A 16,753-nucleotide genomic window follows, 5' to 3' on the forward strand; every position below is an offset into this window, starting at 1 on the left:
GTGTAGAGAAGCTACCAGCAGTTTGTCATTTATTCTTAGTCGGCTCTCTTCACTGGACATGATTTCATTTTGTTGAACAGGAACCTGTCTGCAGTAGTTTTTCAACTGCTTTTAACCCCTCTGGAGCTGATGTTTTGTTGGTGATGGTGGAGCTGAGAGAAGACACGCACAACAGAGGAAGAGTAGAGCAGTGCAGCAATGATTATAGCACCAATGTTTGTTTCTTAAAATGGCTTATTGTAAATCAGTATTGATGATCTGTGAGCAGAAGGCTCAGGAAGGCCAAAACAAGGAGCACAGGAGGATTTGTGGTCATTCCACAGTCCAGATTAACCCAGATGACGCAACAATGATGTGAAGGGTAGGTGGATGTAGGATTTGTTGTACCCTGAGTGACAGGTCCAGTTATTTGTTTCTGAATGTTACAAGATCCTTACAGCTCCTAAGAAAGTTAAAGCATTTCCTCACAGTGCATTCATTCCCTTCATAGGATGCTGTGTGGAAAACGGGTGTTTGATTTCTTAATCTGTGGTTCCAAGATGTATTTCTACTAGCAGTAGCTAGTAATGCTAGTAAATGAACGTGTCAAAAAATAACTTTTACTGACAGAGAAGAACTATGCAGATGTTTACCCTCCTCACAAAACCACCAGTCTGGCACAAAAACAATAGAGGTGTTTGCTTTAATATGGTGCTGACTATAAACCAACATGGAATATCCTCATTGTCATTAAATAAGATCCCCTACAGGTGAAATGGCCTCTGTTGAAAAGCACATTTCTTAGGTTAATTGTAAACCTACACTTGAATTTCGTTTCTTGTGAGAGGCCCTTTGAGATCAGACTGTAAATTCATGTACAGGTCTTTATTGATATTTGAAAGAGAACTAGTTAATCTTTTTATTGTGAGGCAATTTCTGGAGACAGTAAAGAAAGCAGTTGCTGGGCTTCTAATTTCATAAGGCTGACATTTCAAATTCTGTCAAATGCCTTGGTTAAAAAGTGTTTTATTGCATTAATTAAATAGCTTGTTGGAGATGCCACATTGTTGGATACCAGTTTAGGTAACAACAAATAAATTATGAAATGAAAGGGGGAAAGCAGTGGAGGAAGGGAAATTTCCTGAAAAGGAGGGAGGAGGAAACACTAGAAACACTGTTTATATCCTGTTGAGAAACAAATTGGAGCTTTTTTCTTTCCTAAAGATCTGCCTGTCATCCATTTCCAAACGAGCTGAGGATATTTCTGCTATTCAATCAATGTGAAATTCAAAGTAAAATAGCAGTAAGTAGAATGGAAGAGGCTGAATTTTTACGTTCTCATTGGTAAAGAGAACAAAACAATGGCTTAAGTTGTAGGCTAGACTTCTGTTGTTCTGCGTTAGTATTAGGGTTTCTTGGTGTCCCAGTTACCAGTCAGACAGTGCTCAATGAAAACATCTCTTCCCTAGGAGCATTAAAAGTTAGACATGGAATTGAAACATGCAAAAGTAGCATGTGTGCTTCTCTTTCTCTGTAACTCCCTGAAAGAACATAGATTGATTCCTTGTGATTTTTGCTTAGTTGAAGAGAGAGTGCTCCAACCAACTTCATTTGTTTGTGAGTCCTCAAATGGGGGACACACATCTCAAACTTCAATTTCCTCAAAATTCTGTGTTAGGGAAGGATTTAAGTAGCTATCTCTTGATTACTATAGGGTAAAATTGATTTAGAAATAATGCTTCTGCAAAGCAGAACTAATTTTACCTGAAGTGCAGATGTTACCACTCCTGTACTTTTGCAGAAGGAGAAATGATCCTCAGGCACTATGGGAAGGAAGCAGAGCTTCAGCATCTTACCCTGAAGTGTGACCAAGAGAAATAAAGCACAATGAAAGCACTAAGTGCAGTCGAAGGCCGGTGGTCTTGAGCACAGTTGGAACAGCCAGGTTGCTCTCCCAGAACTACAGCTTACCTCATGTGATACATGCTCCAGCCAATCCATTTATCTCCTGTTTCTGCTTTGTGGCTTTTGTAGTGTCACAATTTCAACATTAGAGCAGCTGCTAGTTCCTCACACTTTGGCTTTTTCCTATAATTAAGGCTTATTTGCAGTTATTGCTGTGAAACCTTTGTGGTGTTGCAGACTAAGTACTACAGCACAGAGCTGGATTTGGGATGGAGTTTGAGCCAAGGTGGTTTCTGCAGCAGAGCTCAGCACTAAGCATTGATGATACATGATGCACATCTCTAAAGGACACTGCCCCAAGATAAGCCACATGTTTGTTTCTGTAGGCAGTGGGATAATATTGGCTTCTAGAAAGCAGCCATTATATTGGCATAATTGCAGTCTGATGGTAAATCAGTTTGAGCTCTCTTATATGCTTATTTAGGATTATGCCACTTGTAAAGCTGAAAGAAATTGCTGCCTTTTAGTGGTCACTTATAAATAAAATTACACTTCAGTAATGAATGTATTATGAAAGCAGTTTATGCATATTAATATCAGACTGACCTGAAGTATGGAAACACTAGTCCATATCTTTAGTTTTGCCTTGTAAAATTATTCTGGCTGGAATCAGGCTCAAGTGAAGAACTGACTTGTGATCTACATATGATGCACTAGGTAATTCTGTAGTATAAGGCTGTGCATTTTTGAAAAAAAGTAGTCATGTCCCAAGTTTCCTGTCTAAGCACATGTAAGGAGGGATAGCAAGTCTGCTTTCCTTGCTTCAGCTAGGAGCATGTTGAATGGGAATGCTTGAACTAACTACACCTTTCACTGCAGTGTTACTAAAAGGCAAAGTCCAGCACTGTAATTTCTGAAGCAGAAATTATTTGCATCCAGTTCTGAGAATATCTGATACTTGTTTTCCCAAATATGCCTTCCAGGGTTTCACCAGGCTGTTCATGTTCACGAGGAGTTTGCCAGTCCTAGAGTCCTCCTGGCCTGCTATGAGATAGTCAGTACCTAGTTAAAACAAAGAAGAAAAAAAGAAAAAGGGAAAACCCTTAGTTAGCAAATGGAATAAGAAAGAACCAAACCAGAATTTCTCTATTTCATATGGATCTGGTATACAGCACCTTTGCCAATTTCATCCAGCTTATGCATGTGCCATCTTATGTGTATAAATCCATGAGCATCCTGTCACTGCTGGCTCCTGGGCACACAGATTCACTGGTGTCAGGGTTGTGCTCAGGGATTACAGCCACAAATTGATTTCATTCCATTGAGGCTCTGCACACAGATGTGCTGGGATGTGGCAGCTGCTGCTCATGCCTTTGCCCCCCTCCTGCCTTTACCACCCTCCTTGAGCACTGTGAGCTGGAAAGCAAACATGCTTTGGTAGGGGTGAATCAAAGGATGCTGCCCCAGAAAGGCTGATCACAGATCTTCCTAAGCACTGTTTACAGGGGAAGCAAAACCCCCAGTGAGGATTTTGTCCTTACCAGGATTGAGAATGGGACATGTGCAGCCTCTGTTGGTCCAGGATTCTGGGTAAATGCTTCTGTTGCTCCGGGCAATTTTCACCTTGCCTGATTTCAGGACTTTCTTCACTTTCACCACAACTTCTGCATGGGTCCCTTTGTCATGAGCAGACAGGATTCTTGCTTTTATTACTGCCGAAAAACATATCCAAATAGACACCAACAATGAATTTCTAAATGAATTTTGGTTAATGCTGCTAAAAGGTAGAAGTTTAAGACCTTGAAAGAAGACATGAAAAATCCCCTAAAGTGCAGTTGTACAGAAAGTACAGTGCTTGTCCACTTCACTGATGGATCTTTTAAATAAATCTAGGGAATAAAAACTGGATTTTTCTTTATAAGTAGTTAACTAATCCTTTCACCATGTTATTTAGCAACTATTTTTAATGGGCTGATGTCAAAATACTTGGAAATTCTAGGAAAGCGCTTGTATGTATATAAAAGGAAAGGTGAAAAACCCCAACCAGCAGCTGCCAGTCTGATTTCAAGCACTGATTCTATACTTTATATTTCCAGTTAGAAAACGTTAGTGGTTTGCTTTAACACTGGCCTCTCAAAAATTCTGTCCTGTGAGAAGGGACTGTCTACAGGAAGGAAGTCAAGAATTTTCCTATCAGGCATGTCACATGACTAAAACTCCATGATTGCACAACAAACCAGAACTACTTTTGGTTTGTGGTCCAACACCTGGTTGTCATGATAAATTTCTGCTCCTTTTAATTTAGTATGATCCCATAACTTTTTGGCATGACAGGCTCATGTAGATCAGCCCCTCAAGCAGGCTTTGTTGTCTCCTGCCACAAGAACATCAAACCTCTGGATGCCAGAGCTTTCCTTTCTTGCTTCATGTGATGGCATGAACCAGGTGTTCATAAACAACAGTTTTAAATACATTCTTGGTAAATGAGTATGGCTCTTGGAACCTGCAAAATGACTGCAAAAGCAAGGACATTTCAGATGTGAGGTTTTTTTATCATTTTTTCATGATGTAGAGCCCAATCATTCCACTGAATATTATTCTAGCAACCCTTGTGCTGTAAGAGGTAAATTAACTGGGTGGGAAGGAGACACTACAGAGCTTTGCATGAAAAATGCTTTTAAGTTCAGATCAGAAGTTGGACATGTCACTAGCCAAAAAGGCAGAAGAAATCCTCCCTCTTAGGACTTAACCAATCCTGTAATTTTTCACAGCTATCAGCTAACAATATGCATAGCAGGAACATTGTGAAATGATCATAGCTTGGGGGCATGTTGCCCACTTACCATAGGCATATTTCATTTGGCAGAAGTCACTGACACTTCCAAGCACCTTTTCTTTGCACACACACTTTTCTAGCAGGGAAACCACAGAACACAAAAGGTTGGAGAAGAGCCAGGACATGAGAGAGAAAAGAAGAGCAAACGATCATCAGTTATGAAGTTAAATATCTATACTTCCCATAATGTATATGAACCTTATGAATAAGTTGGAGAGTGAGCTCAGTTATTTGCAAATGTGTTTCTTGTTATACAATAAAATAATTACTCTGAAATCTGATCAGCACTGTCAAGTAAAATGCAGCCCACATGAAGCCTATTGTACAGGTAATAAACTGATCCTAATGAAGAGATCAGATCCAGCTGTAAATCATGTAAGTAATGAGACCTTTGTTTGATCCCATAACCTAAGAAATGCTGATCCTTGCTGGTGTTAAAGCAATGTCCATCTCAGAAAAGTCAAGTTATGCAGTAAGTGTCACTGTTACCTCTGCTAAGTTACCAGTGATGGCAAGTGCTGATCTTTGCAGGGCAGGCAAAACTGAGAACTATTTAAATACTACAGACAGGCTGGAGATGGGGGACAGACCCAGTCAGGGTGGAGGGTTGAAAGAACTGGCAACTGAATGTTCCCAAACTCTGGGCTGTACCTGGGTGCCTCAGTGCAGAAAATCCCTGCTCATGGTCATTCCATTTCCATTCCTCTTCGCTCTCGTTGCTCGCTGTTTGGATGAGGTCAGGAATTTTTCCCCCGATGGGGACATTAAAGAAGGACTCACTGTCATAGCTGGGGGACACACAAACCACAGCACTGCCTTAGGGCGCTCAGGGGAGAGAAACAAACAAACAAACAAACAAACAAACAGCTGCCTTTGGCTGTGCCCAGACTGATGAGCTTGCTTTCTTCATGTTGGAAGTGCAAATATGAGCAAGATTTCATGCCACAGAGATCACAAGGTCTAGGCTTTTATTCAGGCCTCCCACTGCTGACTTAGCATTTTTAAAGTACCTATAAATAGGGCCATTTTTGCTTATGTTTGTTTTTTTTTAGGGAATTATGTCACTTAGTGACCACTTGTTGATGTCACTGGGACCTGAGGACAGCTGCAGGACCTGTAGAACTGCAATTGCTCAGCAAATCATTTTACCCTGGGCACAGATGAGACTCTTCCATCTATTTCCAAAGCAAAGATGTATTTAAAGACCCTGCACATATTACCATGGGGTTGTAGAAATGCCTATTATTACTGCAAAGATTCATCTGTTCAAGATTGCCTTGGATAATGCAGTGGGCTTAAAGGTGTAAACGTAACCTAAAAAACCTTTTATGATTTACAGCTCCCTTTTCAAATGATTGTGCACCCTCCAAGTTTTGTTATTTCCATAGAATTAGTTTCATTTCACAGAGTCCCATCTCAGAGTGACCCCAGAGCAGGGTTTCTTTACCCATTGAAACACGTCCCAGTGCGCTGGTCACAGTCTCTGGCGCAGTCACAGGGCCGACAGCCGTTTTCTCCAAAGCCCCAGTAGCCCACCAGGCACCTGTCACAGCTGGGACCTGCCACTCCTGGTTTGCAGTAGCAGAATCCTGTCCGGGGGTGGCACCTCCAGCTGCTGCTGAATGTGGTGTTGGCTGAACCCATGGGCTGGCAGGCACAGGCTATGGACACACAGAAAGAGGCAATTCAAATTAAATGCCATTTTAGCAAGGCTGATAAACTTGTACCTTCTTTCTCATGCTCTGTAGTTCTAAGTCAGAACTAGTAAATGTTGCATTTCAGCATACATTCACATTCTTTTTAATTTGTTAGAAAAAGCAGAACAAGTACAGCTGTGAACAACACACAGCGAGAGGCAATTCAAATACATGGGGTACATAGGGTCAGCTGCTTAAGTGACATTTTTGCAAGACTGATAAACTTGTACCTTCTTCCTCATATTCAGTAGTTCTAAGTCAGAAGTAGTAAACACTTCAGCCTACATTTGGATTTTTTATTTCTTTTTAATTTGTTAGACAAAGCAGAACAAGTACAGCTGTGAACATTTGTGTGAGTCAGCTCTTCCCTACTACACAAATCATGACCCCACAGGGTTTTCAAGTGATACCAGAAAACCTCCTCTGTGTGTTTATTTTTAAAGGGGCTTGAAGGTAATTCACTTTAAAAGTGTTTTGCAGAAACAAGGACAAGTGAAAGATTTATAGCTATTGCCTACATTGCCTTTCCTGTAAACACAGAGATCACAAAACTGCTGTTTCCTCTGGGGTAGATGCAGATTATACAGGTGGTTCATATGACCTGAAACACATTTTCAATTTCTGCCTCTAAAGAGTGCACAAATTTCCTTCAGTTCCTTTGTAAAGTGCAAAACATCACACCATGCAGTATATGCTTAAAGAAGCTGATAAATTATTTTTTTACACATGCATGAGCAGATTTTTTTCAAGGAAGGTTAGCAGAATGAGAGAAGACCTCTAAATTTACTAGATTTATTTTACATGTAGCTGAAGATGAGCAAATAGGAGGAAAAACCTCCAAATCTTTCAAACAGTGTTGCCAGTTTCATACCAGCTTAGCCACTCAAGGCAATTTGGCAGGAAAACAGATAGTTACAGCTCCTGTGGGCATCTCTTCCTACACAGACAATAAATTGTCATAATCCCACACCACTGGTACATTCCTGATGTGACAGCATCAGGGAGGGATGCACAGAGAGGTACAAGCCAGCACAGTTGATTCCTCTCCATCAGGGCAGAACCTGGCTGGGATGGCCAAGCCTCATGCCAACAGCTCTGCAGAAGTAAAATACAAGCAGTAAACAAGCCCACTCTGATATTCAGACAAGTTTGATCAAAATGAGAACTGAGCTGAGCTCCAGGCCTTCATATTTCAGCTCTCTTTTGTATTAAGAAAGCAGTATGCCCTGACTTTTACTTGTAGCAGACTGAAAAGGTAATGTATCACTACTTCATCCATCTGGAAGAGGGCAGAAATAAAAATCTTGTAGCTAAGGCCTGCTTTTACAGAGATTTTCAGTTAAATGTTGGACACCCAAGGTGTTTAGATAGCTTGGATCAGAGGCCAGCCTTTTTGGATGCTTATTTGAACCAAACATGATCTGCAAAGCTTTTGAAGTTTGCCCATCTTTGTTTCTGATCAAACTACTTTTCTTCATGAGCTCACAGATAAGAGACTAAATGAACACTCTGATCCCACACATCACTTTCCAAGGGGAAAGGGGCAAATATAGGACTAAAGATGTAGCAGGGACAGATTCACTTTCATCTGCAACCTCATATTTGAAACTCAGAAAAGAAAATACCTTTTGAAAATAGTACAAGACAAAGAGCGAGCAATTTTGTTTAAAGAGCATCTCACTTACGATCTGCTTACCATATAGTTATTTTTTTCCCCAATGCCCTGTGTTCTTTATGCCAATAATTTCAATAATATTATTCTACTGCTGTGGATGGATCTGGGCCCGTTGTGCTCAGGGGACTCTAGCACAACAGCCTAGGGACAGAAAAGCCACGTGCTGTGATGGGCAATGTGCTGGGCACAAAGGGCGGGCTGGCGCAGGGCAGCAGCCTCGCCTGCTCGCCACAAAGCAGCCCCGACTTTGGGAGCAAACCCAGGGCTTGTGCTGTCACTTCTGGAGAGCAGGTGGAACACTGAAGTGCTCATTAGCCCTGACAGGTCCAAAGGAAGGTCTGATTTTTTGCTGCTAAACTTGATTTCACCCCCCACCCCATCTTTGCAGGGCTGACTACATCACCCTAAAAAAAGAGACTCTTAGTTTGTCAGTCACTGAAAACAATGGATGTCATAGATTTGGACATCCGGATGGGAAACACCCTTCCTTCATTACAGACAGGTTTGAGACACAAGGAGTAAGAGTTTGCCAACATCAGGGTCACTTGAATCCAGGATGGTTTTCACTGTAATACTGTAATATGTAGGATCTGCCTGTGGAGATTTCACTTAAAATGCCTTAGATTTCTGCAACCTCTGGGTCTGTCTTTATCCCTCTTATTTCTAGTTTTTGGGTTTCATCAGTGAGAGTCACTTAACAGATGGGTAACTCACATCATTAGACTATCCAATCCCCAGCTGAGACTGGAACCTGATTCAGGAAGACGAGAACTTCTCCTACCCTATTCCTAAGGGAAAATGTTACAGCACAGTGATTGAAAGGACTGGTGAAAGCTGATGAGGAAGCAGAAAACAAAAGTGCCTTTTTTATTTTGAGGCTACAGTTCAGTAAAAATAATGTTCCCAGATGAACTGTGGGACATATTCTCCTGTTAGAAACTGGGACAGCTTCTGGTGCATCAGAAAGCAAGCTGAATCAGTACATGTACAACACTTTCAGATGAGTTATACAAGTGGCTTGCAAACTCTTTACTCAGTCTGTGTTTATTTAGCATTTCAGCTTGGGTGGGTACATTGTCTGGCTTCCAGAGTATTATGGCCAAAATCCCAGTTTTGATCTAAGGTAACTCCTAAAATAAGAGCCCACATGTCACATGCTGAAGGGGCAGCTGTGGGTGACTGGGTTTTTATCTGTTTAACAGTATCATGGATTTGCAAATAAACCTCACTATTAAAGAAATATAAAAGCATGTTTCCAAAACTTCACCCTTTAACATTTTCCAATATTTGACAACCCTTTCCCACTGATTTTTGCTTCTTTTCTCTTGGCAAACCCTCATTTTCTTTCCATCCACCTCCCTGTCTAACAAAACAGCAGCCAATGTGACAATGGCCTTGTTTGTCAAAGGCATCATCAATTATGTTAGGGACGGTGTGCAGACAATCCGGGCTCAGAGCTGGGCAGTTTATTTTGGTTCTCCCTTTGACAGTAGCATAGTGAAAAACAGAATTTTACTTTAGAGTTGCCTATTGGTCACAGAGTGTCATGAATATCCTCTTGCCTTTTAGTCTCACTCCCATACCAAGTATTTGTCAGACACTACTGTAAAAGGGAGGAGACAAGAAATAATGAAAAATGAATAATTCATACTGAAATCCCCACTCAAGTCCCTAATAAATCTGTCTGCCCTCAGCACAGCTGTCTTCCCCATGTAATTAGACACAGATGTAGAATATAATATTGGTTGTAACAATATGGTCCCAGCTTACAGGAAAATACCAGGTGCTCCAAGTAAGTCAATGGCCTATGAGGTATCTTGTTTTAAACTTTTGTCTTATAATACTGCATATGATACAGCTGTGAGCAGACTTGCTATTTGATTTAAAAAAAACCAGGCAAAATAAAAAATATCAAACAGTCTTTTGAGTCTGAAATATATACATGTGCATCTTGGGAGTATATGATCAAACCAGTGTGATTTTTAGAGCATGTCAGGTGGGGGGATTGACTCTGCCAATGATGTTTCTTAAATGAAGGAAATAAGATAGCTCTGTGTGTGGTCAGGGCTGATTAAGACAGACTTTGAAGCAAGATGTGATGGGGCCTTTGTGATATTAGAATTAAAAGTTCACTCCCTCTGCTCAGAAGTAAAAGGATGAGAAGCAGAGCCTTTCAGACCATGTGTGTGTGCGTGTGCATCTGGGCACATTTTAATTTTCTAGCCTCGTTCTTTGAGTAAAAAAGCTTGTTTTCCTGGAGACCCTTTTTAATGGGTCTACATGCCTGCATTACTTTTAAGCTAAGCAAGGGGTGAGTACAAAAGATGGTGCCGTTTCAGAAGGATCACTTAAGCCTTGGAAAAAGCCACAGGAAAGAGCCACGGATACAGCAGCTTTTCTAACCATTGGTTAGGAAACAATTAGGCTTTTGAGTCAAAGCTCCCATACAAGTCTATATACAAACTACTTAATCCTGTGTTGTCACCCCCAATAACAGGCAGGTGTGTGCCTTGCTCAGGGACTCTTTTCATGCCTTTTTTTTTTCTTTTTAATATAGATCTAAGCAGTGTCCAAACAAGGCTCTGCCCATGACCCTGCTCTCATTCATCCCAGCTGGTAGGAACAGGAGAAGCAAAGGGATCAGAGGCAAGCTACCTCTGCAGACAAAAAGGAATAGCAGATTCACACTTCCATATCAAATTTCAGCAGATTTTTTTTGAGGGAATGTCTTTGCAGTCTCACACTGGAGGGTCAGCTAAGGGTGGTTTAGATAGTGCCAAGAGATCCAATTGTTATACAACTTTTTTTTTTTTCAGAGCAGATTAAGAGAGAATGCTATTCATTATTATGACTAATGCTTAAAGACTGTTTCTGGGCCTGAGCAGTGTCCTGTTAACTTTCTGGGAGCCTGAGGGGGATGTCACAGCTGAACCTAGACTTTGCTCTGGATGGCAGGGCACCCTTCAAGCGTGCTTTCTCAAAGGGATTAGCACAGCATTTCATTCAGCTTTTTCATCAGACTTCCTTTCCCAGCTCAGTATCTACTGTACACAAGGGTCAAGTTTTCATCTCCCATTGAAGGTTTATTTTCTCTCTAAGCTCAAAATGGGAAGATGGGCACTAGGTTGCTCTCGCCAAAACCATCCATTCTGTTAAACCATCCATTTAATAAACTGCTGTTTGCAGTTTATTACTGCTTTTCAACACTTGCTCACTGAGTGGGTCTTTCATTTAGTGCTGTTAGTCTGGCACTGTTTGCATGGATTTCTCAAAGTGAGATGATGCCCTGGAATTGGTACACTTAAATCCTAAAAAAAAATGTTAATCCAAAAGTGGCAGCTCTTCAATTTATAATCAGCAGGCTGAGGTATGACAAAAATCTATCTGGTGGGCTCATTGTCTAATATATTAGCAATGCTCAAAGTAGAAACTTATTTTACTGAGAAACCAGAGTTGGTTTTAGGATCACACAACCTGAACAACTTGGACCACACCAGATGAGGTTTACTGGCAATGCAAGTTTTCAACCTAAAGTGTAGAGAAGAGCGCCTCTATCCTGAACATCCTGCAGGAGGCTTTGCAGTTTAGCATTAGCTGATGATGGTCCTGGAAGAAAAACCTTCCCTCTACCAAACTGAGTCTGTTCTTACCAAAGGCTGTCTCCATTGGTGTTTCTGGTTTTGCTGGCTCTGGTAATAACCAAAGTAGGGAAGTGTTCCCTGAAAACTCTCTGCAGAGGTGCACTGTGCACACTCACACACTGCCTGCAATCCTCATGGGGAAGTGTTTGGGGATCAGGTCTTCCACCATACAAAGTGGAATTATGGGAATTGGTCAAATCTTATTGTGGGAATTCTCTTATTTGCCTTAAATAAAAGGGAAGAGGCACAGATTAACCACCTCCTTCCCAGTTTTCTCTGAAGTCTGTAGTTATACCCAAAGTTCCTCCTGTTCCCACAGAGGTACAAGCATCGTGCACACAGCTGCTGTAAAAGCCGTGTGGGCTGCAATGCCCTTTCCTTATATCTTGATATGGCAAGAATTCATGAATGCCTTTACACCCCTGGGAAAGGTCCCATTGACTTGAATCATTCACAGATAGGGTCGTGCTTACCTTTGCTGCTGAATCAGACCCATTAAATCCATCTCAGCTAAGAGAAACTCTAGTGCAGGCTAGTGATCCAGAGTACCTCTTAAGGAAATAGATATGCTTTAGAGGGCAATTCAGTCCATCTGTTTCAGGCATCTACCTTAGACTGCAATAAATAATTCCCCTGAGGTCCCTCTGTTTCTCCACTGACAGAACAAGGAGCCTAGAAGAGACATATAACTTTCAGTGACTAAAGCAGGATGGCAGCTCTCTAGGTCTGAGCATGCAACTCAGAGCGCAGACAATTGCATTTGGGGGCCTTCTGCTGGCAGCAGCACCTTCCCAGGTGAAAAGAACATTGTTGTGCTTGACTGGCACAACAGGAATAAAGCTCTTTCAACAAGGTAAATTTCTGAACAGTTTTTCTCTTGCTATGCAGAGTATTGGCAGGGGTTACTGAGAGACCTGTAACCAGACCAGACAAGAGAGGCAGACGTAGAGTCAAGGTCTGATTTCATCTAGGCAAACAGTTCTAGGGTTTCCAGACAGATAGGCTGTATTTTCAAACAAGGTTTTTTTCCTCTTTGCTGCTCTCCAGTGCTCCTTGACTTTAGCAGTTATCTAGTATTACACATGATGCAGGTTACTGCACCATCTCCCTGCTGCTCAGTACAGGAGTTCATACACAGATTCTTTCAGGTGCTATGAGACTGAAAGCTAATCTGGCATAACAATTTGTTCTCATTACAATATTTCTCTGTAGCAGATCTGCTCAGAGTGGAAACAGAACTGGAAAGGGGCCACCATAGAACACTACAGGATACAGGGTGAGCCAGATAAACTCACCCTCTGCCCTGTCTGCTGATCCATGTTCTGTGATGAGCACTGTGAAAATCAGAAGAAAAAAATGTGTGGAAGCAGTCTGCTGTCACCAAGTTCCAGTGGGAAGAAGGCAAAAGAGCAGAAACATTGGGTATGTTGGGCACAGAAAGTATAAGTAATGGCACAGGACTCACAATCCTAGGGAGAGGAGTAACATAAACATTTCAGAGGAATCATGTTGAAGAACATTAAAAGGGCCAGAAAAGCTTCACAAGTTCATTATGTCAGTGGGCAAGAGGTCAGACAACAGAGGATGAAGTTCTCTATGCTGGCAACTGATGCCTGAGCTATGGGGAAGGAAAATTATCCAAAGGGAAAAGCAAATTTAAGTATATTGCTGGAAATAGCAACCTCTCAAACAGATGTGAGATAGAATCAGACATGTGAAGCCTGGCAGGATACTCAGGAAACGTTTACTTTAAGTGAGGGAGATTTGGGCTAATAGCCAGACTGGCTGGGTGCAAACTGACTTGATCCAGAGGTTGTACATCCTCTATGTGCAGCCATTAGTGCTTCTGTGCCAGAGACACACCCTGACACATTCTGCTGAAGTGTTAATGATGTAATTAATTTGGGCAGTGCACTCCATAACAGCTGTAGAGTCTGGAAATAAGTCTGAGTTCTGATGTATTTGTTCCCAAGTGAATATGCACAGTTCCAGGCCTCCTGCATCGTCTGCATCCATTATATGTATTTATGTGCACAGATGTTGCACAAACAAATGGAATTTAACAATAGCTTGCACATAGGCTCGCAGAGTCTTGAGAGGTACAGAACAAAACCCCAGGTAAATAAAATGTGCCCCAAGAGAAAAGGAATCGTATTAATTTAAAACCAAACACAAGAAGAATGTACCTTTCCCCAGGAAGCAATGCATTTGGCAAATTGAATCAGTTATCACAAAAAAAAGTGTCATAACTTGGGGACAAAGAGACACAAAAAATCAGGATGATCACCTTTGATCAAAACCTCCTCTAGTTTAGGAAAAGAATACAAAGAGAAAATAGTAATACTCATGAGTTACCTCTATAGGAGTTACTTGTTCTATAGAAATTATTTTGTTCTTTTAATGATTCTCTCACCATTCATTTTTCACCTCGTGTAAGGCAGTCACTTACGTTTGCAGACGTCTGGGGAAGACAAGGGCTTGCCTCTGTCTCTGTAAAAGCCAGGTTTGCACCTCTGGCACCGATGTCCCTCGGTGTTGTGCTGGCAGCTGTCACAGACACCGCCACTGCGCTTCCCTGAGGCCAGCCACACGCTCAGGTCAAAGTGGCAGCTCTCGGCGTGGTTGTGGCAGCGACACTCTGGTGGGGACAGGAGAATGTCCTTCAGGCTTTTACAGCTGACACAGTAATCATGGAGCATTTTCCAAACCAATCTGGCAGTGTTTTAAACCCTGCTAGAACCTGGAAACTGAGGGGGTGTAGCTACATGAAAATTCTACTCCCCAATAGCCCCAGTGCAGAAGAATGACCTGCACACTGAAGTTCTCCATCAGTGACCAGCAATTTATCCCCAGTTTCTGTAATGGCACCATTCCTGTAAATCACAGAGGTCTTTGTGGGGGAGCTTTGCCTGCTGTTGTGGGGAGTGCTCACCCCGAGAGCCTGGGTCAGTAAACTCCCTTCCACTTACTTCTGCATTCATTAGGTGCCCCTGTTTTCCCATCTCCTGGCTTCCAAGGCTGGTCGTTGTAGAGTGGAGCACATTTCTCACAGTGGTCCCCTGCTGTGTTGTGTCTGCACACGCACTTCCCATGGACCTGCCAGGAAAAGAGAGCACAGTCAGATGGCTGCAGCAACAGGTGCAGTCCCCAGCAGCCTCATGAGGAGCTGGGACTTCAGCACAATTCCCACACAGCTGCCTGGCTCTCTCAGGAAACCCACAGAGCCTGGAGCTAAAACATGAAACTCTCTTTTCACTGTTATTATTGATGTAGAATTTTTCCTCTATCTTACAAAATGCACATAGCAACAATTTAACTCTCAGCTGGCTAATTAACTAGTGCATTGATGAATAACCTGTAGACTCTAAATTTGGTGAACTAACAGGTCTTATTTTGATTTACAAGTTCAGGGCAAGAGCATGCAAAGAGTATCAAGTATACTCTGGGCTAGCAGAGCCAAGTCACAGGAGAGCACAGGATAACAGAGCATGCTGAGCTCTGTCTTATTTGACATTAACACTGATCTGGAAGAGAGTATAAATATAGGGAAGTGAAATCACCATGAATAATGAAATTTTAAATTGTTGGATGAATGAGGAAATAGTCGTGGACATCCTAGCACAGTTAAAAATGTAGCAAAAATATTAAAAATGGAAAACCACCAACTAGTACTCCCACAGAAAAGTGGGAGAGCTTTGAGCCATTCTATGAGGATATTTTAACTTAGGTACAATAGGCACCAGCCTGCCAACTTACATATGACTAGATATGAATTGGATTAGTAGAAAAGACCCTGTAAAGTTTTGGGTTATGGAACCAAGAGCGCTGTAACTACAAGAGGACAAAAAATTGTACCTGCAATGCTGTGCTTAGTTTTGAACACCTTATTACCAGATAAATTAGGAATTAGAAAATGTTCAACAAAAATGAGCAAAAGATGCCTGAAGTACAGGGCTGAAGTACATAAACCCATCTAAGCTAGAAAACAATACATAGTATTTGATGGGCAAATAAAGTGTAAAAAGCCTTGACTAAGACTGGCTGAATAGTTCTCTCAGTGACTATTTGCTTGAGAAATTGCTTGAAGAAAGAACTTGCTTCTTTTGTACTTACTTACCTTCACTGGAACACAATAATGATTTTTAGTCATGGAAATATTCAAATATATATCAGATTTGGAAGCAGGTTTTCACACCAGAAACTAGACCTTGCAAACTGACCTAGCCCAGCCTTCAAAGAGAAACTTACCACTGAAATTACTGCTCTCAAGTAATGTTACACACCAGGATTAAAGCAGCCACTTCCACAATAAACTGTGATTTGGTGCACAAGATTCTGTAATATCAATCCACATTTATGAACAGCCTTACACAAGGGCTTTTATGTTGTTGCTACTTTTTACTTGGTTGTTTGTGGTGTTTTTTTTTTTTTTTAATAAGTAAAAAGTATTCCAATATCTGTTTGCAATGCCTCAGGGAAAGGATTTCCCAGATAATTTTTTTGGAGGAAATATCAAGCTTAGGGTGTGCGAGAAAGGGAAGGGTGGTACCATAAGTCATGTTCTACATTAATCACATGAGCTGCTGCTATTTTGCCAGGAGACACTGGTACCAGAGCAGTGCTATAAATCAGGGGTTAGACCCTCATCTGTCCGTGGGCTGTTGAGGATCCTGAGCACAGCTCTGCCTCGCTGCACATAACAAAAAAACCAGGCTGAAATTCCATTTTGACTGGGGTGTGAATTGACTTTAATCCTTTAACCTCATAATTACCATGAGTTAGATTTTTCCACGGTCTGTCCAAAAGCCAGGCTCTCCCTGCAGCCCCCACCTGACAGAGCGGGTAGCCCGGGATCAGCAGAGATGCGTTCAAAAGAGCGGGAGCGCGGATGTGCCCGCTGCCCCCAAACTCATGTGCCTGCGGCACTCTGCTCTCCGCTGCCCTGGTTCTGCTCGTCCCCGAGCAGCGATGGTGCAGCAGGCAGGGAGAGGAGCGGCTGGCGCCGCGCCCACGCCCCTCC

General features: G+C 41.9%; 1 protein-coding gene across 1 annotated transcript in view; it reads right to left on the bottom strand.

Annotated features, from left to right (window-relative positions):
- Positions 1 to 849: 849 nt before the first annotated feature.
- LOC102032765 (netrin-4-like) overlaps positions 850 to 16,753 on the bottom strand; it is a 45,341-nt gene continuing 29,437 nt past the window's right edge. Inside the window, exons 4-10 of the mRNA XM_005420209.2 lie at positions 14,703 to 14,829; positions 14,183 to 14,371; positions 6,168 to 6,381; positions 5,372 to 5,508; positions 4,728 to 4,796; positions 3,426 to 3,596; positions 850 to 2,946 (exon numbers count right to left, since the gene is read on the bottom strand). Coding sequence (XP_005420266.1) covers positions 2,810 to 2,946; positions 3,426 to 3,596; positions 4,728 to 4,796; positions 5,372 to 5,508; positions 6,168 to 6,381; positions 14,183 to 14,371; positions 14,703 to 14,829 — 1,044 coding nt within the window. The 3' untranslated portion in view covers positions 850 to 2,809. The remainder of the gene's footprint in view (positions 2,947 to 3,425; positions 3,597 to 4,727; positions 4,797 to 5,371; positions 5,509 to 6,167; positions 6,382 to 14,182; positions 14,372 to 14,702; positions 14,830 to 16,753) is intronic.

Source organism: Geospiza fortis, unplaced genomic scaffold, assembly GCF_000277835.1.
Source record: "Geospiza fortis unplaced genomic scaffold, GeoFor_1.0 scaffold70, whole genome shotgun sequence".
NCBI classification, from domain to species: domain Eukaryota; kingdom Metazoa; phylum Chordata; class Aves; order Passeriformes; family Thraupidae; genus Geospiza; species Geospiza fortis.